The sequence below is a fragment of the Gopherus flavomarginatus genome, chromosome 2 (genome assembly GCF_025201925.1).
Source record: "Gopherus flavomarginatus isolate rGopFla2 chromosome 2, rGopFla2.mat.asm, whole genome shotgun sequence".
NCBI lineage: Eukaryota > Metazoa > Chordata > Testudines > Testudinidae > Gopherus > Gopherus flavomarginatus.
Genome location: NC_066618.1, coordinates 89,728,651 through 89,755,776, shown reverse-complemented (window position 1 = coordinate 89,755,776; position 27,126 = coordinate 89,728,651). Strand labels below are relative to the sequence as shown.

The following is a 27,126-nucleotide window of genomic DNA, read 5'->3' as shown; positions in this document are numbered from 1 at the left end:
TCTACATTACCAATTTATGTCAGTATAACTACATCACCCAGGGGTGTGGAAAATCCACACCTTGGTGTGACGTTGTTATCCTGACTTAGCCCCCTAGCATAGACACCTCTTGGGGAGGTGGAGTATCTCCGTGCAGTTGCATTGCTGCAGCACTGTAAGGGTAGATCTGCTAAATCTGTCCTATTTATACTTCTGTCATCATTTTGGGAAAGGTGGCTGACCATACTTCCAATCCAACATAGATAAGAAGGCCCCTCAGTGACAAATTTTGAGTGGATACAACATTACCTCTGTCTCCTTTCCTAGAGATTAGGATAGATGCAGTTGCTACATAAAGTATCAACCTGCATCCAAATAATGAGTACATAAAAAAATGCATGAGTATGGACACGATTCACATTTTGTAGTTGGAAATGATAGAGAATTTGCAAAGAAAATGCCTCTTCACAAATGAAAGGATCAGGCAAGTACTCATGCAGATTTCTGGTTTATTCTTTGCATTCAAGTCTTTAGTGTTCCTGCAGTACTCTTTCATCATGCTGCGGTATGACACCAGTTATGATCTTGTTCCTTTTTCATCTCCTTTTAACACATAGGGCTTAATTCTCCTCTCTCTTACATTGATTTTATACCAGCATATCAGGGCCGGCTCCAGTGTTTTTGCCGCCCTAAGCTTCATTCTTCCCTCCGAGAGGGACTAAGGTCCTTCCCTCCGAGAGGGACGAGGGATCAGTCGCCGAATTGCCACAAAGAGCCTGACGTGCTGCCCCTTTCCACTGGCCACTCCAAGCACCTGCTTGCAGTGCTGGTGCCTGGAGTCAGCCCTGCAGCATATCAATGTAATTACTCCTGATGTATTCTGCTGAAATGTAAGAGCAGAAGCAGACCAATAACGTCTATAAACAAGTGGTGTACCAATAGCACTATTTCTAGTCAGATACCAAACAGCTTTCTATGAACATCATTAGCACAGAGTTTCTTCCAGCCCAGTAAGAAATCTGCTAAAGAATTATTTGAGAGTGAGGGTCTGCATTTTAGCAAGGTCTGTGTCAGAATTCAACTCAGTTTTTAACACTAGATGAAGGATGATAGCTAGTATTAAAAAAATCCAAATATGAAACCTCAAGATTTAGAAATACAGCTAATTTGCTCATCTATCTAATACAGCCATTATTCTAAAGATTATCATGTAAACAATCTTGCAACTTGGATGTAACCTGGATGCCGGCATAATGGTCGGTGTAGCTATGTAGCACTAGCTTGTACAGCAACATGTGAAACAGATTATGACCATTAACAATATCAAAGACCATCTTTTATATCATGAATTTTGATATAATTAATTCCATTTTTAACCCAAAGTAATTAGTTGATGTATAAGTGGTTGGCCCAATTATATCCTTGCAGTATCTTGTTGCCCATTGTCAAAGGATTACAGATTGTGGGAGACAGAGTTGGCCAAAGGAAGACATTCTTCACTGCTTTCTTCAGTGCAATATGCCCTGTGACCAAAAGGTTATATTCCTGAAATACAAGAGGCAACGTGGAACTATAATTCTTGTTAGTTGGCTGCGAGTAATTGTTTCCCACAACTCAGATTAGTAACGGATAAATTCAAATGCAGAAAATCATATGTGAGTAATACTTTAGGTTCTTTAGCTCATAACTCAAAAATCAACTTCAGCTTAAAAAATGTGAAAAGACTTTGGCTTATTGCCATTAAATGATCTATATACATTACCAAGCCTTGTGGATTTGCTATGTGAGGTTTTTCAACTAGTTTCATCTGAAAGTCTTTTTTTTTTTTGCATTGAAGTTCAAAAGTACAATAAGATTTATATATACATATATGTATTTCCAAGGTTTTAGCCAGATATCAGTGCTTGAGTGAACTATATAGCTATTCAATAGAAACAATAAAACATTGATACAAATATAAAGACATAATCAGTATAAAAAGCTTATATTTATAAAAATACTTTTAGGTATCAGTCTTCCCCTGAGGGTATACCACATATGTTGGATTCATAAATATTGCTCTGCACCGCAGCTTGGTTACCAAAGTTCAAAGTTCAACTCTTTCAGGAAATGTAAATCGCTCCAGTCACCAGACATGGCTGCAGTGGTTGCCTCAGGATATGTTCCCTAGCTTGTTAGGATGATGAAGAACACAGCATCAACAGGGCCTCCGAAAAATCTGGAGAAGATTCCTTCTTCCACATATGGAAGATACAAGAGCAGGACCAATAGGCTAGCAAGTGTGTGTCACATGACCCTTTTTTCTGGCAGTTCATTGATTTTTCTGGACCCAGTCCCAACTATCTTCATTCTCCTTCCTGTTCTTCTCAGCCTCAATGATTTCTTTGTATCTCCTGCGAAAGAAGCCCATCTGCAAATTGAAAAGAATTATCATTATAAATAATGATGCCATGAATTAAAATCTATCCTGGTTCTGATAAACAAATTTGGCTGAGATTCTAATCTCATTGGTGTAAAACTGGAAAGGTTATTAAGTCAATGGAGTTGGGCCTGATTTACATTAATGTAAATGAGATCAGTATCATGTCCAAGTTTTCATGAGTTCTCTTCTTCCTTTTATCTTAACTACTTTTGACAGTTATATAAAACACGATTTTTTTAAAAAGCAGTTAAAATATTTTCAGAAAACAAAAAATACTAGAAGTGGGCTGAAGAGGCAGTATTCTGATCCAGAACCAGGTCAGAACTGGACTAGAATCTGGGTATGAGTCTAAATCAGAGCTAGGATTTGCCAAAATCTCATGAACTGTCCTTGGTGATTCTGGGCCAAAATCGCACAAATCTTGTGAGATCAGATGACCTTGCATTAATTGGATCCTCTTATGTGATGGAAGTCTCACAAGATCAAACACTTTCACAAGCTTCCATTTGTATCCTAATCAGAAAATAAGCCTTTTGGGGCCTAGGTCAGACATGGAAATCAGAATCTTAAGGGGTTCAGTTTCCAGATTCTGGAATCAGTCCAGATCTAATACTGAGGTATAAAAATATAGCTTTGTCAATATTTATTGCTGAATTTGTCAGTAGTAGAGGCTTTCCTGGGTAAATGTGGTAACCCCTGCCCATTGTGAGACAGGTAGTTCATTACCCTATGATCCTAGCTTGCTGAACACCTACTCAACACAAGGCATACATATTAATACATGCACACCAGTGGACGCTGTTGACTGCTGGAAGTGGGTAAGCAAACCTTACACATGGCATTTTCAGAATCAGTTTACAGAATAATCCAGTTCTGAATATGCCCTGTGTCAGTTTTGCTGCCCCACTTCCGAGGTCACCAGCCTCCACTGATATGCATGTATTAATGTATACTCCTTGAGTTGAGTAGCTGTTCAGTAAGCTAGGATCCCATGGTAAAGAGCTAATGGAATCCTGTGTAAAGGAGCATGTAACAGGTGCATTGGTAGAAATCTTTAATTTAAGATTCTTTTTCCTATTTATGACACACAATGTAATTTGTAATACAGAAGGCAAAATATTGGCCTGATGCTACAAACTGCTTGAAGAACTGAATGACATTTTTAAGACAAAACCTTCTGAGCAAAAAAATGCAGGTTCAGTAAAATATTTTAGAAATCCATGTTGATTTCACTGAATTGTTCATTTCCAAAAAAAATTCTGAAAAAAATCAAAACATTTTGTTTTGACATTTTAAAAATTAAACGTTTTTAGTTGCTGGTTCAAAATAACTTGGGGAGGAGGGATAGCTCAGTGGTTTGAGCATTGGCCTACTAAACCCAAGGTTGTGAGCTCAATCATTGAGTGGTGGGCACTTGGGGATCTGGGGCAAAAATCTGTCTGGGGATTGGTCCTGCTTTGAGCAGGGAGTTGGACTAAATAAACTCCTGAGGTACCTTCCAACCTTGATACTCTATGACTTTTCAATTGAAAAATTTCTTTGATTTTACTTTTAATTAAAAAATGTTTAAAAATGACTGAAACAAAATGTAACATTTCACTTCACCCAAACAAAAAATTTGTTTTGATTTTTTGATACACCAAAAATGTTTGTTTTCAGTCCAATTTGAAATATTTTTTTCACCTTGTTGAAACTGCCACTTAACTTAAAACTCCCTTATTCACTCAGCTCTGGGTTCTGAACATCAGCAGTGACCTCACTGAGAGGCAAGGCTGCTCAACAGGTGTTCAACACTTTGCAGGACTGGGTCCCACTTCTGCCTATCCTCTAGCTTTGCCTCCTGTTTCACGAGTATTGGTAATGCAATGTTTTTCACATCAGTTTTAATAGGATATCTCAACTCTCTGTTCTGTTTTTAAGCCTTTTACATAAACAAAACGGATTTTAATGCTAGGTTTTGGTGAGCATTCAAGAACAATTTCTCCAACTTAGCAGCATGCCATTGAGATCAGTAAGCTATTTTATTAGTTATAATTAAACATTTATGTAACCATAAACCTGTATTCTCAACTCCTGCAGGGTAAAATGATGCTAGTCAGTTATTAACATCCTCTATTCACAAACTAACTTAACATTTTACACGGTTATGTCACAGCTACATTTCTGTTAAATGTAGCTTTCTAGTTCAAATTCTTACTAAACTGTATTTTCTACAAATATATTTTAACCCCTGGGATCTGGAAGTCTCACATACCCAACCCCCACACACAATAGACAGACAGATGGATAAATTGATATTATCCCAGTTTTACAGATAAAGTAACTGAGCTAGATCAGTAAAGTGACTTTCCCAAGGCCACACGGAGATTTACAGTTTGAGCTGGAATTAGAACTCAAAAGTTCCTACCTCCTAGTCTTGTGCACAGTGCACTAAATCTCACCTTCCCTTCAGTCATCATCAGCAAAGTGTTAGGTCTTGTGCTCAGTAAGATGAATCAACTTACACCCATTAAAAGAAAATCCACCCATTCATATTTCTGGAGGGGTTCTCTGAAGGCTTATTTTACAAGTGTGATTCTGTTCTGAAAAATGACTCTATAAAAATGGCATTGTAGGTGTTTCTTGTCTCTTACTGTCTTCCAGGTTAAAACAAAACAAAACAAAAACATCCACAACTTTTTTTTAACTCCCTGTCCTTCAAACACATTCTGTGACCTGAATGTCAATCTGAGTTCTTTCCTTTTCGCACATTGTTGCCAGTAATAAAGGTTTTGCTATTATGCTTTCATCTATACTAGTCACTAGTGCAACCACATTAAGAGCACAGTTTGAAGACCATGACAACGGTGCAAACCCAGTGGAATCTTCCCACGGATATCAATGATCTTTTGATCAGGCCCTTAGGGTTAATTGAAATCAATGGCAAAGCTCCCATTGACTTAAATAGTGCAGGATCAGGGCCCTAATGAACATTTTTGTTGATAAGGCACAAAAAAAGAATAGAATCCACTTTCCTCTCTCTTAGCTGTGCTGGCTTTGCAGAGTTAACAAGAGTTAGCAGTAAGGATACTTATTTTGGTCACAAGTCAGTAGATACACCAAGGTGTTGATGTGTTGAGTAAAAGGGTGCCATTTTTATATAGTTAGTTATCAGTGCAGACCTACATATTCAGCACTTTAGAACTTTTAGAAGAAAAGATTGCCATGGGATTGGTTTTCCTAACATTAACAAGGACAGTTCAATTTATAGCTTTTTAAAACAGGTTTTAAACCCTAAAGGTTTCCATCCTTCATACAACCACATCACTGGAACAATAAAATCCATATTTGAAGTTATAATCAAAATTATAGAAAGGCTTTTTAATTTCCTCCAGGGCCAAACAAACAAAAGCAAACTCTTTCCCACTGTTATTTTAATAAAAGTTGTCTGTTTGTGAACATCTGCTTCAGGAATTATCTTAAAAAGTTGTGTTAGTTCTGGTATTTTATTATTTCATTACTGCATAAGGAACACTTGTGTAAGGCTTTCCAGCAGGAATAGAATGAGTTGAAAGCCTTAATAAATATTAACAAAGCATGAAACCCAGAATCCACAGGTTACCCTGCTATGAAATCAGGGGTGCTGGAATAATTTGTATAGTGGGGGTGCTGAGAGCCATTGAACCAAACGGTAAACCCTGTATATGATGGAAACCATTTCAAGCCAGGGGGTGCAGCAGCTCCCCAGCATCCCTAGTTCCAACATCTATGTATTAAGTTGTATATATATCATTTGCTGGAAGTCTATGTGACTGCTCCAAAATCATGGGAGGAAAATGAATTCAAACAAAAGGAAACACATTGGGAGAAAAAGAAAAGCTTGGATATGAAGTCTGGATGTGACCATTTTTTAAAAAGACTTGGGTTAGGGGTTGGCTAAGTATGACATCCCCTAAAGGGTAAAGAAATACCAAGTTATGGGACAATATATGCTAATGCCCACATTTCACTGTCAGCAGAAACATGCTAACACTCCACATCATCACAAGGAAGTTTTATCTGCCTCATGTTAAAACCTCAGCAACACTGGCCAACATTCAAGGTTGACATGTGCATAGGTTAGGTATGTGATGAGTTATACAGAGAGCATGAGTTCATAGTGGTTGGGTGGGAGAAGTATGGGGAAAAGGAAGGAGAAATAAAGGATCCAGGTGAGAGGGCAAAGTGGGGAAGGGGCAGACAGGTGATAACAGTCAAAGTCATTGGCTGTTGCTAGTGGAAACACTGGGAGATCTAATTTTCTGCTGGCTCTTGTGTCACTAGGGCAGAAGAGATAGACAAGATGGGTAAGGTAACATCTTTTATTGAACCAACTTTTGTTGGTGAAAGAGACAAGCTTTCGAGCTCCACAGAGCTCTTCTTCAGCTGGTCTCTCACAAACCAAAGTTGGTCCAATGAAAGATATTACCTCACTCACCTTGTGCATCTCATTGTGGGACAAACATGGCTACAACACGCAAACAACATAGGACAGAAGAGTTTGTCTTCTGAAGGTGCTGCCTCTCTTTTGCTTTCTGCAGCTGCTTCTGGGCCTCCAGAAGAGCTCAGAAAGCCCTGTGCAGGAGGAGGAGTCAGAGAGAGCACTGCTGGGACCAAGAGTAAAGGTTGTACCTGGGTCTCATGTGGAAGCAGGAGAGCGATCAAACTGTTTTATATAGATTGCTCCAGTTCAGTTTGGCAGGAACTGTTTGTTTAGGATTTGCACTCTGTTGAGATGGAAGAGAGGAGTGGTGGGGAGGAGAACAGATTCTGGGAATAACATAGGGGAATGGAAAGAAGAGGAAAACACATTGTGAGAGAGGAGAAAATGGGAAACAAATTATAGGGAAAGAATACAGGAGAGGAGTACAGTGAACAGGGAGTGGGGGCAGCTGAAGGGTCACAACGGTAGGAGAGAGGTTGAATGATGAGACAACAATCACCAATGACTGTACAGGAAAATGAAGATCCAGAGCCCAAGTTTCAGAGTTGAGCGAATGTGATATGAGGAATCTGTTAAAGTCCTTCTGAGTCCAGTGCTCTGGGTCCGTCCCTTTGGGTCAAGTGGGGTGGCCGCAAGGCCCAGACAACTTTCAGAGCCTTCAGCTGGTGGGTGCTTAGGAAAAAGAACCCCAAAGGTCTGGGGCTTCTCAGGCTCTATCTTCTGGCAGCTGCTAGGGAGAGTAAAGGGAGGCTGCATGGCCCAGTGCACTAGGCTGTCTCCTCTAAAGGTACATCAACACTGAATGCTTCTTTTGATGGCACGTAGAACTCATACATGTGTTGAATAGAGTAAAGACACACCTAAAGAGCATGGGTATGTACACTAGTACATACCCTACAAAGGTGTCTACTCAGTCAAGCCAGCCTCCCTGTTTATCCTGCTATTTTCAGCCTTGTCATGTCCCTCTACCTCCCTGCTGCTGGAGCCTTTCCCCATGCACGAAAAGACTCTGGCAGTGGAGAAAGACTCTGGAGGGGGAACAGGGGTGGGAGCAGCAGGGAAAGGCTCCAGGAGCTCCCCACTGCTGAAGCCCTTCCCTGCCACAAGGAAAGACTCCAGCAGTGGGGAAAGTCTCTAGCAGGGGGTGGCAACAGCTAAAGCCTTTTCCCGATCCCTCTGTATGCCAGATCCTTTCACCGATGTGTAGCTACACACTGCAGTGTGGCTGTAGATTGCTTTTCATGCCAGCATCAGTAATGTGCAGTATAGTCTTCGTCCAGTGTGGTAGGGAAAGAGGGTAACTCAGGGCACAACCCATTAGGTGACCTAGGGGGCTGGATCTTTGACCGCCTCGGTCGTCGGCAGTATTTCGGGGGTGGGACCTTCCGCCACATAGGGAGCCAAAAAAGCTGGCGTTGCTCCTGGGGTGACTTGAAGAATTTGAGAATCATGGAGTAATCCAAAAGTTTCCCCATATTGCAAATCTTACTAGCAATAGGTGCAGTCACCCTTCCAACAGAAGGAGCAGATATCATTCTCTTATCTCTTCTTGAAGGTTCTGTGAACTGACCAGTATCATCTCTGCCGTATACGGACTGAGGGTCAGCCAACTTGCTCTCATCCAACTCCCAGACAATTCCAGAGAAAATAAAAAATGCTGAGCCAGGCTTTCCCAGAATGGAATAATGATGACACTGCATTCCAGTTCATCTCACTTTCTTCCCTAGCAGCTTCCCATACCTCCTGAAACTGAAGCTGGCATAAATCTGGTGCTTGGGTTTTTCAGTCTGAGATTGTCAACACTTTTTCCAGTGCAAGGTCTATTTAGTTACTGAAGTATGTTTGTTGTCTTCTGTAGCCATGCTGCCCTCTACAGCATTTCCTGAGTAGAAACTTGAATGTACCTTGTGGAAATAAAACTTTAATTTTCCATTTAAAGCAATACAGAATCAATGCTCTACAGGATGGAGAATTACACAAGTTAATTCTGAACTTTATTCATGTCACTCCACCGCACTTTCAAATTGTTGCCATCATCTGCAATTCTGAGGTTTGCCTTTCACTGAAGTGCATTGCTCCAGCTTGTTGTCAAGTCAGGCTTACGTTCCTTTCAGAAAAACACAGACAACTCATATCTGGTAAGATTTGCTTAAAGATCCATTTTGACACGGATTTCCTACGTGAGCATGGACACTCCGAAAAGAGCAATGAAAGTTGTTCCTGTGAGTTAAAAGGATAAATTGCTACCTTCTTTCTGCTGCTTGATTCTGTTCTCCCTTCTGCTATTTTCCAAGAACAGAAAAGGTCAAAACATTGACCTATTGCAACTCAGTACTACCCCATGCTACTCATCCATGTGGGCACAAATGATACTGCGAGGTGTGACACTGAGCAGATCAAGAGTGACTACAGGGCTCTGGGAGTACGGGTGAAGGAGTCTGGAGTGCAAGTGGTATTCTCTTCTATCCTGCCTGTCAAAGGTAGGGGCCAGGGCAGAGATGAATGCCTGGCTGTGAAGATGGTGTCACCAGGAGGGTTTTGGCTTCCTCGACCACGGGATGATATTCCAGGAAGGACTGCTGGGGAGAGATGGCGTTCACCTTTCGAGGAGGGGAGGACCCTATTTGGACACAGACTGGCTAACCTATTAAGGAGGGCTTTAATCTAGGTTCGAAGGGGACAGGTGAGCAAAGCCCACAGGTAAGTGGAGAACATGGAGACCTGTGAGATGTGTCAGAAATAGGAGGGAGTGTGGGCTATAATGGCAGAGAGAAAGGAGGGTCGGGGCAAAACTGGGAGGCAACATCAAACCAGTATCTTAGATGCCTATATACAAATGCGAGAAGTATAGGTAATAAGCAGGAAGAACTGGAAGTGCTAATAAATAAATATAACTATGACATTATTGGCATCATTGAAACTTGGTGGGATAATACACATGATTGGAATGTTGGTATGGATGGGTACAACTTGCTCAGGAAGGATAGACGGGGAAAAAGGGAGGAGGTGTTGCCTTATATATTAAAAATGTACACACTTGGACTGAGGTGGAGATGGACATAGGAGACAGAGGTGTTGAGAGTCTCTGGGTTAGTCTAAAAGGGGTAAAAAACAAGGGTGATGTCATGCTAAGAGTCTACTACAGGCCACCTAAACAGGTAGAAGAGGTGGATGAGGCTTTTTTTAAACAACTAACAAAATCATCCAAAGCCCAAGATTTGGTGGTGATGGGTGACTTCAGCTATCCAGACATATGTTGGGAAAATAACACACCGGGGCACAGACCATCGAATAAGTTCTTGGACTGCATTGCAGACAACTTTTTATTTCAGAAGGTTGAAAAAGCTACTGGGGGGAAGCTGTTCTAGATTTGATTTTAACAAATGGGGAGGAACTTGTTGAGAATTTTAAAGTGGAAGGCAGCTTGGGTGAAAGTGATCATGAAATCATAGAATTCACAATTCTAAGGAAGGATAGAAGGGAGTACAGCCAAACAGAGACAATGGATTTCAGGAAGGCAGATTTTGGTAAGCTCAGAGAGCTGATAGGTAAGGTCCTTTGGGAATCAAGACTGAGGAGAAAAACAACTGAGGAGAATTGGCAGTTTTTCAAAGGGACACTATTAGGGGCCCAAAAGCAAGCTATTCCACTTGGTAGGAAAGATAGAAAATGTGGCAAAAGACCACCTTGGCTTAACCACAAGATCTTGCATGATCTAAAAAATAAAAAGGAGTCATATAAAAAATGGAAACTAGGACAAATTACAAAGGATTAATACAGACAAACAACACAGGAATGCAGGGGAAAGATTAGAAAGGCAAAGGCACAAAATGAGCTCAAACTAGCCACAGGAATAAAGGGAAACAAGACGACTTTTTATCAATACATTAGAAGCAAGAGGAAGACCGAGGACAGGGTAGGCCCACTGCTCAGTGAGGAGAAACAGTAACAGGAAACTTGGAAATGGCAGAGATGCTTAATGACTTCTTTGTTTCGGTCTTCACAGAGAAGTCTGAAGGAATGCCTAACATAGTGAATGCTAATGGGAAGGGGGTAGGGTTAGAAGATAAAATAAAAAAAGAACAAGTTAAAAATCACTTAGAAAAGTTGGATGCCTGCATCTGAGCCTCTATCTATTATCTTTGGAAAATCATGGGAGACAGGAGAGAGTCCAGAAGACTGGAGAAGGGCAAATATAGTGCCCATCTATAAAAAGGGAAATAAAAACAACTGAGGAAACCACAGACCAGTTAGTTTAACTTCTGTTCCAGAGAAGATAATGGAACAAGTGGTTAAGGAAATCATCTGCAAACACTTGGAAGGTGATAGGGAATAGCCGGCATGGATTTGTAAAGAACAGATCATGTCAAACCAATCTGACAGTTTTCTTTGATAGGATAACGAGTCTTGTGGATAAGGAAGAAGCAGTGGATGTGGTATACCTAGACTTTAGTAGGCATTTGATATGGTCTGACATGATATTCTTGTCAATAAACTAGGCAAATACCACTTAGATGGGGCTACTATAAGGTGGGTGCATAACTGGCTGGATAACCACACTCAGTAAGTAGTTATAAACGGTTCCCAATCCTGCTGAAAAGGTATAACAAGTGGGGTTCTGCAGGGGTCTGTTTTGGGACCGTCTCTATTCAATATCTTCATCGGTGACTTAGATATTGACATAGAAAGTATGTTTATTAAGTTTGCAGATGATACCAAACTGGAGGGATTGCAACTGCTTTGGAGGACAGGGTCAAAATTCAAAATGATCTGGACAAATTGGAGAAACGGTCTGACTTAAACAGGATGAAGTTTAATAAAGACAAATGCAAAGTGCTCCACTTAGGAAGGAACAATCAGTTTCACACATACAGAATGGGAAGAGACTGTCTAGGAAGGAGTATGACAGAAAGGGATCTAGAGGTTATAGTGGACTGCAAGCTAAATATGAGTCAACAGTGTGATGCTGTTGAAAAAAAACCAAACACGATTCTGGGATGCATTAACAGGTGTGTTGTGAGCAAGACACGAGAAGTCATTCTTCTGCTCTACTCTGCGCTGGTTAGGCCTCAACTGGAGTAGTGTGTCCAGTTCTGGGCACCGCACTTCAAGAAAGATGTGGAGAAATTGGAGAGAGTCTAGAGAAGAGTAACAAGAATGATTAAAGGTCTAGAGAACATGACCTATGAAAGAAGGCTGAAAGAATTGGGTTTCTTTAGTTTGGAAAAGAGAAGACCGAGAGGGGACATGATAGCAGTTTTCGGGTATCTAAGAGAGTGTCATAAGGAGGAGAGAGAAAACTTGTTCATCTTAGCCCCTAAGGATAGAACAAGAAGCAATGGGCTTAAACTGCAGCAAGGGAGGTTTAGGTTGGACATTAGAAAAAAGTTCCTAACTGTCAGGGTGGTTAAACACTGGAATAAATTGCCTAGGGAGGTTGTGGAATCTCCATCTCTGGAGATATTTAAGAGTAGGTTAGATAAATGTCTATCGTAGATGGTCTAGACAGTATTTAGACCTGCCATGAGGACAGGGGACTGGACTCGATGACCTCTCGAGGTCCCTCCCAGTCCTAGAATCTATGACCTAATGCTGATGCTGGTACAGCCTGATCCTAGTACAAGTTTGCTCAGAATGGCTGATAAGAATCATAGAATTATAGAAGATTAGGATTGGAAGAGAACTCTTGAATTCATCTAGTCCAACATCCTGCTCAAAGAAGGACCAACACCAACTAAATCATCCCAGCCAGGGCTTTGTAAGCCAGGGCTTAAAAACCTTTAAGGATGGAGATTCCACCACCTCCCTAGGTGACCCATTCCGATTCTTCACCACCCTTCTAGTGAAATAGTTTTTCCTAATATCCAACCTAGACCTCCTCCACTGCAACTTGAGATGATCACTCCTTGTTCTGTCCTCTGCCACCACAGAGAACAGCCTGGCTCCATCCTCTTTGGAACCCCCTTCAGATAGCTGAAGGCTGCTATTAAATCCCCCCTCACACTTCTCTTCTGCAGACTAAATAAACCCAGTTCCCTCAGCCTCTCCTCATAAGTCATGTGCCCCAGCCCCCTAATCATATTTGCTGTCATCCACTATATTCTCTCCAATTTGTTCACATCCTTTCTGAATGGGGGATCCAAAACTGGATGCAATACTCCAGATGTGGCCTCACCAGTGCTGAATAGAGGGGAATAAACACTTTCCTCCATCTGCTGGCAATGCTCCTACAAATGCAGCCCAATATGACATTAGTCTTCTTGGCAACAAGGGCACCCTGCTGACTCATATCCAGCTTCTCATCCACTGTAATCCCCATGTCCTTTTCTGCAGAACTGCCTCTTAGCCGGTCGGTCCCCAGCCTGTAGCAGTGAATGGGATTCTTTTGCCCAAAGTGCAGAACTCTGCCCTTGTCCTTGTTGAATCTCATCAGATTTCTTTTGGCCAATCCTCCAATTTGTCTGGGTCACTCTGGACTCTATCCCTACCCTCCAGCGTATCTCTCTCTCCCCCCAGCTTAGTGTCATCCGTGAACTTGCTGAGGGTGCAATCCATCCCCATCCAGATCATTAATGAAGATGTTGAACAAAACCAGCCCCAGGACCAACCCCTGGGCACTTCGCTTGATATCGGCTGTCAACTAGACATCAAGCCATTGATCACCATCCATTGAGCCCAACGATCTAGCCAGCTTTTTATCCACCTTATAGTCCATTTGTCCAATCCACAGTGCTATGCTTGTGTTTTTCCAGCAGTGAGGTTGCAACTGAAAGTCAACACCAGAGACAGAAGCTTCATTTTTCTATTTTTTTTTGTTCTTTTCTCTCCCCTTTTATGTGTATTTGTCTTGTTTTGTCATCTTAGAAGATGGGATTGGACTTTAACAGCAGCAGCAGCAACAATGACAGCTCCAGACCATCTCAACTAACTTCTCTTTTCTCCAGAAAAACAGTTACCACCATTTTCGATACCATCTAAAAACCCATCAGATAAGGGGCGCTTTTCCTTCGGAAAACTTTCTCTAGTTAAAGAGAAAGGGAACAAGGCATGTTGTTCAAATGACAGTTTTATTTTACACTTTACATTTCAAAAGCTTCAACTGTTTTTACTTCTTTTCTTTATCTTTAATAAAAGATTCAATGAATATTTAATGGTGTGCTTGCCATGGTACTAAGCAGGCTGCCATCTCTGTATACCAAACCCCAAATCTTTTTAAAAACTGTTTAATGTTGGACAGCTTCAGAATCATGTTTGGGCCTTTTAGTCCATCTAAATTAATACAACATACCCCATGGTGCCAGACACAGTTCAAACACATAGCAAGAGACAGTTCCCTTTTCCAAAAAGCTTACAAGCTAAATAGATAAGAGAGATGAAGGAAGTATTATCATACTCATTTTACGATGTAGAATTGAGGCACAAAAAAATTAAATAATTGCCCATGGTCAGACATGAGTTGGGAACCAAACCATATCTCCTAAATCCCCATCCAGTAGCTCAGCCACAGAAGGTCATCTTTCCTCAAAAATAGAATTTTTCTATAAGTGATAGCCAATATATAGCCGTTGTTTGTAGAGTTGGTGAACTGCTGTGCTCTGGGTTCATGTACTTCATGAAAGCTTTATTGCCACATCACTTTGGTGTTTTTTGCAGTATTTTGAAATCGAATGCAGGTATTGCAGTATCAAATTTCTCTGTGGTAGCCAGGCAGACTGCCAATACATGGGCTCCCTTGTAAGGACAGAGGCATGTTTGGAAAGTATGCATGTGGCTATACTTAACAGAGAAATTGTATATTTGGGAGAAGGATGATATTGTGCTTAAAGCGCTAGATGGGGACTCCAGAGATCAGGCTTCACTTACTAGGTCTGCCACAGACTTTCTGTGTGTCTTTTGGCAAGTCACTTCTCTGTGCCCCAGTTCCTCATCTATATATTATATGTCTCATGTTGCAGATGAAGAACTGAGGCACACAAAAGGCTTGGCTACATTTGAGAGTTACAGTGCTGGCGGTGGCTTTACAGCGCTGTAACTTACTCCCCGTCCACACTGGCAAGGCACATACAGCGCTGTATCTCCCTGGCTACAGCGCTGCATGTACTCCACCTCAACGAGAGGAATAAAGAGAACAGCGCTGCTGTTGTATTGCTGAGGTGCCAGTGTAAACAGTGATTAATCTTACTACGCTGTAACTGACCTCCGGAGCCTTCCCATAATGCTTTTAAATAAAGATAACACTCTTTGTTTTGTTGTGATGCCTCTCTTTGTTTTGTTGTGAACTTGGGACTCTGGGAGCTGCTTATCTAAAAAACAAACACAGCAACTGTTTGCAGTGAATGAGCAGAGGCAGGGGGATCCCTTTAGAATGTCTACAGCTAGTGTTTGCTTGAGGAGAGAAGCAGCACGGCAGGCGGGTGGGGGGGTCCGTTTCGGAGCAGCTGCTTATCTGGTCTGGGAGGAAAAAAAGAAAGAAGGCTATTTGCATTTAGTGAATGAGAAAGGGGTGGGGAAAGGGGTTGGAACTTGCAAGGCAGGGAGCTGACACAGTGTCAGCTCCAAAAATCCACTCTCTGCGTCTCCTCCACACTCCTTGTCACACTCCACCCCACCCCCCTCTTTTGAAAAGCATGTTGCAGCCACTTGAACGCTGGGATAGATGTCCATAATGCACCACTCCTAACGCTGCTGCAAATGCTGCAGATGCGGCCACGCTGCAGCGCTGGTAGCTGTCAGTGTGGCCACACTGCAGCGCTTTCCCTACACAGCTGTACAAAGATAGCTTTAACTCCTAGCGCTGTACAGCTGCAAGTGTAGCCAAACCCAAAAGTTAAGTGGTGGCTACAGAAGAATTTCAACATTCATGTTTATTGGGTGGAATTCACCTCCATGGGAGAGACAATCTCAAGACCTGTGCGCAATGTCAGACCTGGGGTAATTATTGATCAGTTAGCCTAACTTTCATACCTAGACAAATACTGGAAAAAATTTTTAAACAATCAATTTTTAGGCATTAGAAGAGAATAGGGTTATAAATAATTGCCAATATGGATTTATCAAGAACAAATCATGCTAAATCTAATTTCTTTCTTTGAAAGGGTTATGGGCCTAGTGGGTAGGGGGAAAACAGAAGATATGATTTATGTTAATTTTAGCAAATCTTTTGTCACTGTCCCATATGACATTCTCATAAGCCATCTAGGGATATGTGATCTAGATTAAATTACTATAAGGTGGTTACATAACTAGTTGAAAGCTCATACTCAAAAAGTAGTTATCAATGGTCTGCTGTCAAAGTGGGAGGTGGTATCTAGTGGGTCCTACAGGAGTCAGTCTGGTCTGGTACTATTCAATATTTTCATTAGTGACTTGGATAATGGAGTGGATAGTATGCTCATAAAACTGGCAGATGACACTAAGATGGGAAGGGTTGCAAGCATTTTGGAGGACAAGATTAGGATTCAATAGGACCTTGACAAATTGGAAAAATGAAATAAACAAAATGAAATTCAATAAAGAAAAGAACAAAGTACTTCACTTAGGAAGAAAAAATCAAAATGCACATCTACAAAATGGGGAACAACTGCCTAGGCAATAGCAGTGCTGAAAGTGATCTAGCGGTTATAGTGGCTCACAAATTGAATGGGTCAACAGTGTGATGCAGTTACTAAAAAGGCTAATATCATTCTGGGGTGGATCAACAGGAAGGTCATATATTAGACACAGGAGGTAATTGTCTCATTCTACTTGGCATGGTTGAGGCCTAAGCTGGAGTCCTGTTTCCAGTTCTGGGACAAACTGGAGACTGAGATAAAAATGGTTTAGAAAACCTGCCCTATGAGGAAGGATTAAAAAACTGGGCATGTTAATCTTGGACAAAGATGACTGAAAGGAAATCTGAGAATAGTATTCAAACAGGTTAAGGGCGGACAGTGACCAGTTGTTGTTCATGTCTCCATGTCCGCTGAAGGTAGGGATAAGAAGTAATGAGCTTAATCTGCAGGAAGGGAGATTTTGGTTAGATATTAGGAAAATCGTTCTAATTATAAGGCTAGTTAAGCATTGGAATAGGCTTCTGAGAGGGGCTGTGGAATCCCAGTCACTGGAGATTTTTAAGCACTAGTTAGACAAACACCTGTCAAGGATGGTCTAGGCATATTTGGTCTTGTCTCATCATAGGGGCTGGACTAGATGATCTTTCAAGGCCCTTCCAGCCCTACATTTTTATGATTGTATGTTGGACATGGGCCTTGTGTTAACTTTTTCAAGGGGGTGACATTAAAGAGCCTGCTCTTCAATCGTTACTCATACAAGGAGTCCTTACTCACATGGGCAGTTCCATTGACTTCAATGGACCTATCTGCATACAAGTGTCAGTGAAGTGAATAAACTTTGTAGGATCAGGATCATATTTTGGAAAGTCTCTACCAGAAAAGAGTTAATTGCCTCAAATGGAATTGATATGAAAACTAGAATTCACTTCACCTAGGCCTGCACAATACATTACCTCTGACATTATTACCTATATGCTTAGGAAATGGTGAGAATTGTAATCAATAACTAATCACTGGCAGAATCTTAACTGACAAAGCAACAAGTTGACTGTTCTGATAATCTGAGTGTAATAAAGAAATGAACCGAAGACTGAGTTACTTAAGCTTCTTGTAGGATGATGATTGTGTAGAGTAATTTACCCAAAAAATTAAAACACCATAATTTTAATCAAAAAGTCTAATTAGCAATATCAAATATTGTAAACCTTCTTGAATACTATAGAGGTAGGGTTTTCTATGATATAATACTAGCAAGTAGTTTATAATTTAAAAACTACTAAAATGAATGTGGTCAACAACATGGAGAGTTCATCTCATTTTCCCATTCTCAGAAAAGGAAAAGAATAGACTGTGTACTTACTGCCAATGTGTTTGGATAACCTGCTACTATATTCAGATTTCTTAAATCTCAGTAGGAACACAATAGTAGCTAAATGCTATATCGTTCCTGAAAGAGCGATTTATTTAAAATGCATCTCAATCCCTATCTCCTCTCGAAAGGAAAAAGAAAAACTCAAGAAAGATTTTTAGCTTTGTTTTAAACCCAAACCCTGGCTAAACTTTAAAGACTGCTGCTGGATTCAATAAAAAGTAACTATACAATTGTATTTTGATATACTTGACCTGCCAAAAATATTTGACTGAAAGTTGTATTATTTCCTTAATTATCAGCATAAGTTACATGCTTAGTTGAACCAGTAAGAAATGGCTTTGATTGGTGCAAGTCATTACATAGCATTTCCCCTTGTGACACCAAGCTAAGAATGAGACTGTAGACAAAACAAAGTATATTCTCCCTATTTTCAAGCATTTGATTCTGAGGGATGACCAGGGTTTCCAATAAATGTGCATGTTCCCTTTCTGGTATCTAGGAATTTTGGAATCATATATATGTATTTGCAACTTCTAAGTCTACACATCCGTGTGTTTCCAGTTTGGGCTCTGGAGAATGATGATTGTTTTTCTTGTTGTTAAAGGGACTTTATGAACCACAAAAGGACTTTTCTCTTGCCAGGGGATTAAATTTATTGATAGGTGCTAGGATGAAAGCTACAGAGCTTTAATGGTTCTGACATACAGAAATGCCTTGGCAAGCGCAGCTCTCCTTTCGAGGACACTTAAGTCAGCGAAACAGTCACTCGCAATATTATTACATTATATTTATATTGTGCATTTTATCCCCAAGGATAAAAATTGCATTTCATAAGCTCTATGCATATACCACCCCTGACACACACTCCAGGTAGAAGATTGTAGAAAAACAGTACACTTCACGCAGAACAGTATTAGGGAAAGGGGAACTTTTGGCCAGGACATTAGAACTAACCTTTTACTTGTATAAAAAGTGCCACAAAGTCCACAACTAATCTGGTTTCTAGAGTCTTATTAAAATTCATTCACACAGTATACTGTATATGCTGCATGCCACCCAAATGATCAATCTCAGAGGATGCCAGAATACGAACCTGTGGTTTCAGGAAGTTAAAGTTTTGCAAACACTGGGTGAAACTCACTATTCTAAGGGCTAAAAAGTGGAATTCAAGTGGTGCACAGGCCTTGTGCTGAGACAAGTTTCATTCTTGACCCCTAAAAACAACCACTCCAATGGTGCCATCCCTAAAAGGTCTAAGATACCCATACATAATGTCAAACAACATTTTATCAAGTCAAACTGGAGGAAATTCAGGTTCAAATGATAGGATTTGCGTTTTTAATTTTAAAAGTTAATCAGCTCTCAACTACATTATTAATTATTATTATTATTACTACACTAGCTCTTAGGAAGCCCGATCAAGGCCATTGTGCCAACAAAGAAGTCAATCCCTGCCTCAGAGAGCTCACAGTCAATGACAGACAGGATGTAATATATGGACTAAATAGACAAACTGGGCAAGAGTGAGTGAGAGGATAACGCAACAAAACGAACAGAGTTTAACAGAAAAATAGACGTCAGGCTTGTCACTTGTCTAACCATTGCCAGCTGGTAGCAATTTTTAGGCATATAGCAGAGGAGGTATTCAAAAGGGGACCAGGTGGCAGCTTTTGCAAATTGATGAGGAGTTTTACTCATCTACAGTAGATAGCCTGGGAGAAGACAGAGAAGTACTTGATGGAGAAGAAGACAAGCAGGCAACTAAGGCTGCCACTGCTGGTGGAGTAAAGGCAGATGGTAGCTTCATATATTAGCTGATCTGATGGGGATAGAACAGCTAAATGTTGAAGGGACTTGAAAGCAAAACAAGGAGCTTGTGTTTGATGTGGAGGAAGAGGGAGGGAATATTTTAGGTTGTTTAAAAATGGGGAGAGACTCCACTAAAGCAAAATGGAAAATTCTCTATCTGAAATCAGAGGCAGATTCCTCTGATGGGTAGGTATGTTTACATCTATATGGAATTAAATCTTTATGTGCTTTGATATCTGTGCTCCCAGTCATGAGACCCTGGTCAGAGACTTTGAAGTTTGTTAGGTCAACTCCCCTGTTTATCTAAACCCCAATTATTCCAGTGTCACCATAGATCTTTCCATTACCTTTAAGTTTGAAGTACTGCCATTATAACTATAGTTTTGTTCTTGAAATGATGTGAAAACAGGTGAGCTGGGGATTGACATGGCAAGTTTGTCAAAAGTATGAAATGTCAATGAGTCTAAACAGGCTTGTCTACCTCGGGTTATCTGCTATGGGAGCTGTAAATTTAAAAGACAATTCCTGTGATTTCTGCTTGGAAGAATTTGCTATTTAGTTTGAGAAATCTCATGCATGAAAGGTTATGTAAGAAGGGCTATTTTTAACTCGTATGGGAAAGTATGGCCTCTGCCATGTACTGAGATCCTAACTGGTCTTTGTGTCATGCATATATGTACCCTTGTTCCTCTGCAAGGGACTAACAATTTTATTCCTTTGCGGAGCTAATATTCTTTAAAGAGCCATTCAGGAGAGGATGTTGGTATAATGACTTGCCAGGAAATGGCAGTTAGCATCCCACTTCCTTGAGGTGCCTCAGCTGCAGATAAAAGAGGGAGAGAGAATGTTTTCTGGAGTTGTAACACAGGATACAGAGCAACCACTGGCAAAGAATAAGTGCAGAGTTTTGTTTTGTTTTTCCTTCTGGCAACTGGTGAGCTGTGTGTTTTGGCCCATTGTATAAAGACGACTTATACTGCATGAGGCCCTAAATAAGGGAGAGTCTCTTCTCAAAAGGAGAAGCCAGTGTTTACAATGCGTCTCCACTACCTAGGTGAATTTCAAGTCGGCTTTGTCCTTAGACAGTTTAAGGCATTTTCTGAACGCTCAAATAAAATGTAAAGTATTTATAGATATTGCACAAGAATATTTAAACATTATTTTAAATAGGGTTATACAGTCACAGCAAGGAGACATAAGCCCGTGTTTCTCCAAACAAAATAGCCATGCATACATTTAAAATAGCCTACTTGTTTCATTTTTTAAAAAGAATTTCATATTTCAAAGTTTGTCCTTTAGCACAGGACTGGCAAAATACTGTAATCCCTGAATACGACGTTTAGATTATAGCCCGCGGCACAAGCAAAGGTTTAATGTATGTGACATTTTTATTTGGATTTAATCTGTATCTAAATAAGCCTCTGTCACTGAGACAGTTCAAAGGCAGGATTTATTGAGGCAATGATCAGCTCAGCAGCCTAAGATGATACCCTCTTAGAAGAAAACCTAAAATGATATTCTCTCCTGGATGAAAACCACTGTACCCTACTAGAAAACAAAGGAGGGTTCTCAAACACTCATCTGATGACAAAGAGGGAAAATTGACCCTAGTATAGATAGAAAACTAGAAGTTCCCTGCCTGATCAGACATGCTATTCTGCTAAAAAGGCTTTTCTTTGCAATCCTGTCAAAGATCCAAGTGCTAGAAAGAGGAGTGTATTACTGTAAGAGGAACATTCACAATGTTTAGAGCCCATTCCAATGTATCAAGAATACACAGACTATAAAAGAGAAACAGTAACCTTATTTATATATAAATTGGCACATGAATATCACGGTGATAGGCTCACTTTAGAAATACCCTGGCTCACATTAGACAGAAAAAACTGTTTACTTGTAAAATGCATTCCTGAGAAACTAAACAGTGAAATCATGATGATTTTTACACCTGTATTTTACAAATCACAACTTGTGTAAATCAACACAGTTCCAGTCTATGAAACTTTTCTTGTATCCTCAGCTGAGCATATAGCTCTTTGATTTTATGTTGCTTGGGGCTTTGTTTGCCTTTAACTTTTATCAGTTCAACAATGAATCATTTAAATCGCTCAATCCACAGCACTTTAAAACATAATTATTATAATTGTATTATTATTATTATTAAAGGATACTAAACAGAGGTACCAGGGCCAGCTCTAGCCATTTCGCCGCCCCAAGCATGGCGGCACGCCGCGGGGGACGCTCTGCCGCTCGCCGGTCCCGCGGCTCCGGTGGATCTCCCACAGATGTGGCTGCGGAGGGTCCGCTGGTCCCACGGCTCTGGTGGACCTCCCGCAGGCGTGCCTGCGGATGCTCCATCGGAGCCGTGGGACCAGCGGACCTCTGCTGGCACGTCTGCGGGAGCTCCACCGGAGCCGCCTGCCGCCCTCCAGGCAACCGGCAGAGCGCCCCCCGCGGCATGCCACCCCAAGCACGCGCTTGGCGCGCTGGGGCCTGGAGCCGGCCCTGAGAGGTACAGAATATGGATCAACTTGACTCTTTCAATCTATATTTCTCAGTGATAGTATAATCCAGATAGGCAGCACCGAAAAAATCCAGTTTCTGTGTGTGTGTCTACCTCCCTGCCCTGCTGCTGAATTGGCAATGCCGTACTAGCACATCAGTGCAACTGATAGTTTGCCAGTACTGTAGTAGAAACTGGTTCCTCCCTTTCCTCCCAGCCCCAAGCAGCTGGCAGCCTCTCAGCAGATGTCATGGGAGTGGAATTGCTGCCCTTTCTCTGCAACTGAGAAGCACAATGTGATGTTATGAGCAATAATATGACAGTAGCTCCCAAGTGGCCCTGCATAACAAAGATCATCAGGCTAGATGTGGCCAAGGAAAGAACTCAGGGTGTATATATGGAGGTAGCAGGAGACAAGAAGCAGCACTATGCAGTAGACCTGATGACAGCAGGAGACAACATGGTAAATAGGGCAGAGGGTTCCAGCATGGGTGAACAGGGGCATAGGAAACTTGGAAGAGGGAGTCAGAGTAGGGCTTAGATAGCTATTTAACTAAATCTTTACAAACGAAGGGGCACATCCTGCTCACCTGCCTTACACAAGAAGCCCCTTCGAACTACTGTACTCTCATGGGTAAAGGGAGGAGGATCTGGCCTAATCCTGAACAGAATGAGATCAGTGCCCTAAATCAGTAGTTCTCAAGAATCGGTACACCTATCCCTGGGGGTATGCAGAGGTCTTCCAGGGAGTGCACCAACTCATCTAGATATTTGCTTAAATTACAATAGGTTATGTAAAAAGCACTAGCGAAGTCAGTACAAACTAAGATTTCACACAGACAATGATTTGTTTATAAGGCTCTATATACTATATGCTGAAATGTAAGTATAATATTTACATTCCAATTGATTTATTTTATAATTAGATGGTAAAAATGAGAAAGTGAGCCATTTGTCAGTAATAGTGTGCTGTGACACTTTTGTATTTTTATGTCTGATTTTGTAAGCAAGTAGTTTTTAAGTGAGGTGTAACTTGGCGGTACAGAAGACAAATCAGACTCCTGAAAGGGGTACAGTAGTCTGGAAAGGTTGAGAGCCACTGGCCTAAATCATTAGAACAGCAGCCATGTTCAGGGACATATTCATCACAATGTAAGCAGGCACCACTCTAAGAACTTCCATGGAGTTGTACTCACTTAGGCCAGAGTGAATTTGACCCATCGACCAAATACTAAAACATGATCAGAGAAGCAAATCCAGATTGGCTGATCTCATGCTATGAAGTTTATTATGTCTGTAAAAAAATCTTAATGCTCTTGAACAATTGCAAAAATAGCTTTTATTCTGAGTGAAATAGGCAGTCATAACAGCCCAAACAATGACACTGACTTTTAAAGCACCCAAAGCTTTGACTCACATTTGGGCCAAAACATATTGTTATAATTCTTACTTCACTCCAAGCTTTTTTTTAAAAAAAAACTTGATATAAATCTATTTGGATTTTTAATGTATAAAATTCAGGAATTACTTTAGGGTGTGCCAAGCCAATTTTAGCTAATAAATCTTTACAATCAGGCAATTAAGATTCTCTTCAAAGGAATGCAATTTTCCCATGTCAGTTTTATCTCACAGCACTTTAATATTGCCAGTCACTTTTCACTCTCTACTTGCTATGAATATTAAAATATTTAATACTGGATTGTTGTTTCAAAGCAGAATTAAAAGCCAACTACAGACTGCATCAACGTCTTTTTAGTCACATTTTTCAACCATAAACCCCCAAATTATCTGTAGCTTTAATAATCCATATTCCCTAGTGGACCAACTATTAAACTGAGACTCTAGATACCTGGGTTCTAGTCCTGGCTCTGCCCATGGTCTGCTGTTTGACCTTTGGCAGGCAACTTCATCTTTCTGTGCATTAGTTTCCCCTTCTATAAAACACAGATAATGATACTGACCTCTTTTATAAAGTGCTTTGATATTTCTGGGTGAAAAGAACTAGGTATTATTATTATTACCTGCTGCTGTCATGTGGGACATTGTTCCTCAAAGCAATCATATGACAAAATGGCAACTTCTGTGCATGCATTTGATTGGCTAGCAAATCTCATTTTTTTAAGAGATTCAGAGACCTTGATTTTCAATTTTAAGCAAGGGAGTTCTAATTGGTAGGTATTCTAAGGTAAAAAATGGCACCAGAGACTGCTGAAAAAACATTGTGAAAGTTGTTATCCCTAGTAACGAAGATACCTTCACTTTCAGGTCTCTAACTACATGATACCAGTCTTACAGATATAACTATATGCAGCAATGGTCATTATTTCAAAGTTATATATCACCAGAATCAAGCCACAGGCCTTTTGTACCAGATACCTCTATATTTTGATGATTATTCTGCCATCTCAATCCTAGAGATTTTTAAACACTCTGTGCCAAGGCAGGCAAAAATACTTCAGATGTACCCCAAATTGGGCATAAAGAGAGATTTTAGACTACAGCCAATCATTGCTTTTCAAATTAAAATAATAGCCACAAGATAATCCTTGTGTGGCCATTTTAAACATGGAATTGTAAGTCAGGTTTTGGACCTAGCAACACACAGTGATGTGTCCTTTTAGACCACTATACAGCTGTAGCTCCAGAACCCTGCTACAGCTGGTAGAATGAGTCTGTACCCCCCACACACACTGTTAAACAGTGTGAACCAGGTGACTGAGGCTCTCTCACCTCCAGTAAAATAATGTTGGGCCTGTTCCTCTGTGTGTCCCCACCCACTGATAGCCTTGGCAGTGGTCCTTAAATTTCTGGATTTTTAAGAGGAAATCAGAATAAAAGGTTCAAGTTCATCATGCTTCAGATGTATCACGTAGACTGGCCATCTTTCAAATGTCAATATCTTGACCATCCATACTACATTATAATGTCTGAGACACAACAGGTGTTTTCTATTTTAAGGAGGGTAAACACTGACCTTTAACTACCATCACTGCATTTTGCTTCAGGACATCAAGTAATTTTGTTCTTGCCACCTCTAAAAACATATTGGAGGGAAGGTCCTTAAGAATTCAAGCTTGATTGCCCCTCATCCTCTCTTCTTTCCTTGCCTTTGCCTCCCCCAAAAGAATAAGCTCCTACTGGTTTCTGTTAGGTATGTACTGAATCTGTTGCCCCAATAAGCAAAATTAGCCTGATTTTTAGGGAAGCACCCTGCAGCTCCCATTGAAATCAGTGAGCACTGTACCTTTGTAAAAATCAGGGAAAAGTACCTCAAATTTAAATGCGAGCTAGTGATGAGTATGAGGAAGGAATCTCTTCTGTCAGGAATCACTATTACAGCTTTCAATATTTAATGTCCTTCAGTGAAGATGCCAGTTTTCCATTTAATCTCCCCTGATGAAAACTCTTTTGATGTTTAATGGCTTTTTAGGTGTAGATGGCTGTTTAGTTATTAAAGTAAATGGATATTAAACGGACAGATAATCAGGATGCAGGAAGACAGATGTACAATTTATGCCAAGGTCAGGGGCTAACCTTGGTGTTTGTGTTGTGTCTGACTGATGTCTTACCTTCCATAACAGCACAGCCAACAACAGGAAGATGAGAATTCCCACCAGCAAACTAATAGCAATGATCCATCCCACAACATAACCACGAGGCTCCATATTGTGCAAGGCCTCAAAGACCACCTACAAAGCAAATAGAAAAGATCTTTTACAACTGGAAGCTGTATAGTTTTCCCTGGTACTCATCTTATTAAATACAGAGCAGTTTAGTTTCACTGATCATATTTCTAATGTAAACAAATGTTGAGATGAAATGTACATAACTGTTTAAAATGACAAGCATGGAATGTGTCCTCAATTTTGTGCTTTCAGACTATTTTTTGCAAAGATTTCCTTAAAAAATTGATTTGAGTCTCAGTAAATATCATTCAACAAATACCTGCTTTGTCATTTTCCCCCAGATGCTGATCTTGCTCCAGTACCTGCCTTCAAAAGTGACCAGTGGTTTGCAAAGAACACTTTATCCTCCTGTTGGTACGAGTTCCCATGACACTGAAAACATTTTGCACTTCATTCATCAATTTTTCAGTGGTGCCAAACTCCCAGACACTTCATATGGAAAACCGCATATGCTAAATGCATAAACTGTTCTCACTGGAAGTAGAACGTTCCTCCTTGCTTCATTCACCGCGCCACTTCACGAGATATGCAGTTTGAGTGAAGCTAGGGTTTCAGTGGAGTCCTCCTCATCCCAGACCCATTCCCTGTGCACTTTAACAGGTGTACAGTGAATGAGGAAAGGACTCCTGAGGATCCCTGACTTCATTCACTGTGCACTTTCCTCTAAAATACTTCCCTATGTTGCAATGTCAACCATGCACATGTTCTATATATCACCTTCCATAGCTGCGCATTTAGGTGAGCAAAATGTTTTGCTCTTACACTGGGTGTGAATTTCAAAGGCTTATAATTCAGTCAACTCAAAACTAATTTTCACTGGAAAAGTCAGAAGTGATTCTCTTCAAGGGAGGCTATTTCATCACATTAACCTCAACCTCAAACAGCTAAGACTGTTTTTTAAAAGGGGGAAAGAGAATGTTCCTCTTCCAACCCAGGCTTACCCATTTTTGCTCAAACTTTTTCAAAAATTCACATTTGGAAATTGTTGACTGGAACATTTTAGCCAAAAAGGAAATTTTTGGAAATTATGAGTGACTGAAAACGGGGTTAGAATTAATAACCATTGCACTTTAAGATATTTCCGTAGGAAGAAAATATAAATGACATGCATCCACCTGTGAAATGTTCATGGGCTGGGGAAAGTGGTGCTTTTCCAACTCCTCCTTTCTCTCCTATCCCTTCTGCTGCTTGTCACAGAAACAGCACCATTTATGACACAGCAATGGGGAGGGGGAGAGGGGGTGATATCAGATAAATGTACATACATGGCTACAGAAATTATCTGTAGAAATTAAATACACAAGTTAAAAAAAAGCTAAAATTTGGGGCCTTCCACCCTTGA

At 40.6% G+C, this 27,126-nt stretch overlaps 1 protein-coding gene across 1 annotated transcript in view; it reads right to left on the bottom strand.

Moving 5' to 3' along the window:
* Positions 1-1,217: 1,217 nt before the first annotated feature.
* Positions 1,218-27,126, bottom strand: part of ITGA9 (integrin subunit alpha 9) — a 291,817-nt gene continuing 265,908 nt past the window's right edge. The window contains exons 27-28 of the mRNA XM_050938116.1: positions 25,668-25,787; positions 1,218-2,389 (exon numbers count right to left, since the gene is read on the bottom strand). Of these exons, the coding sequence (XP_050794073.1) occupies positions 2,291-2,389; positions 25,668-25,787 (219 nt within the window). The 3' untranslated portion in view covers positions 1,218-2,290. The remainder of the gene's footprint in view (positions 2,390-25,667; positions 25,788-27,126) is intronic.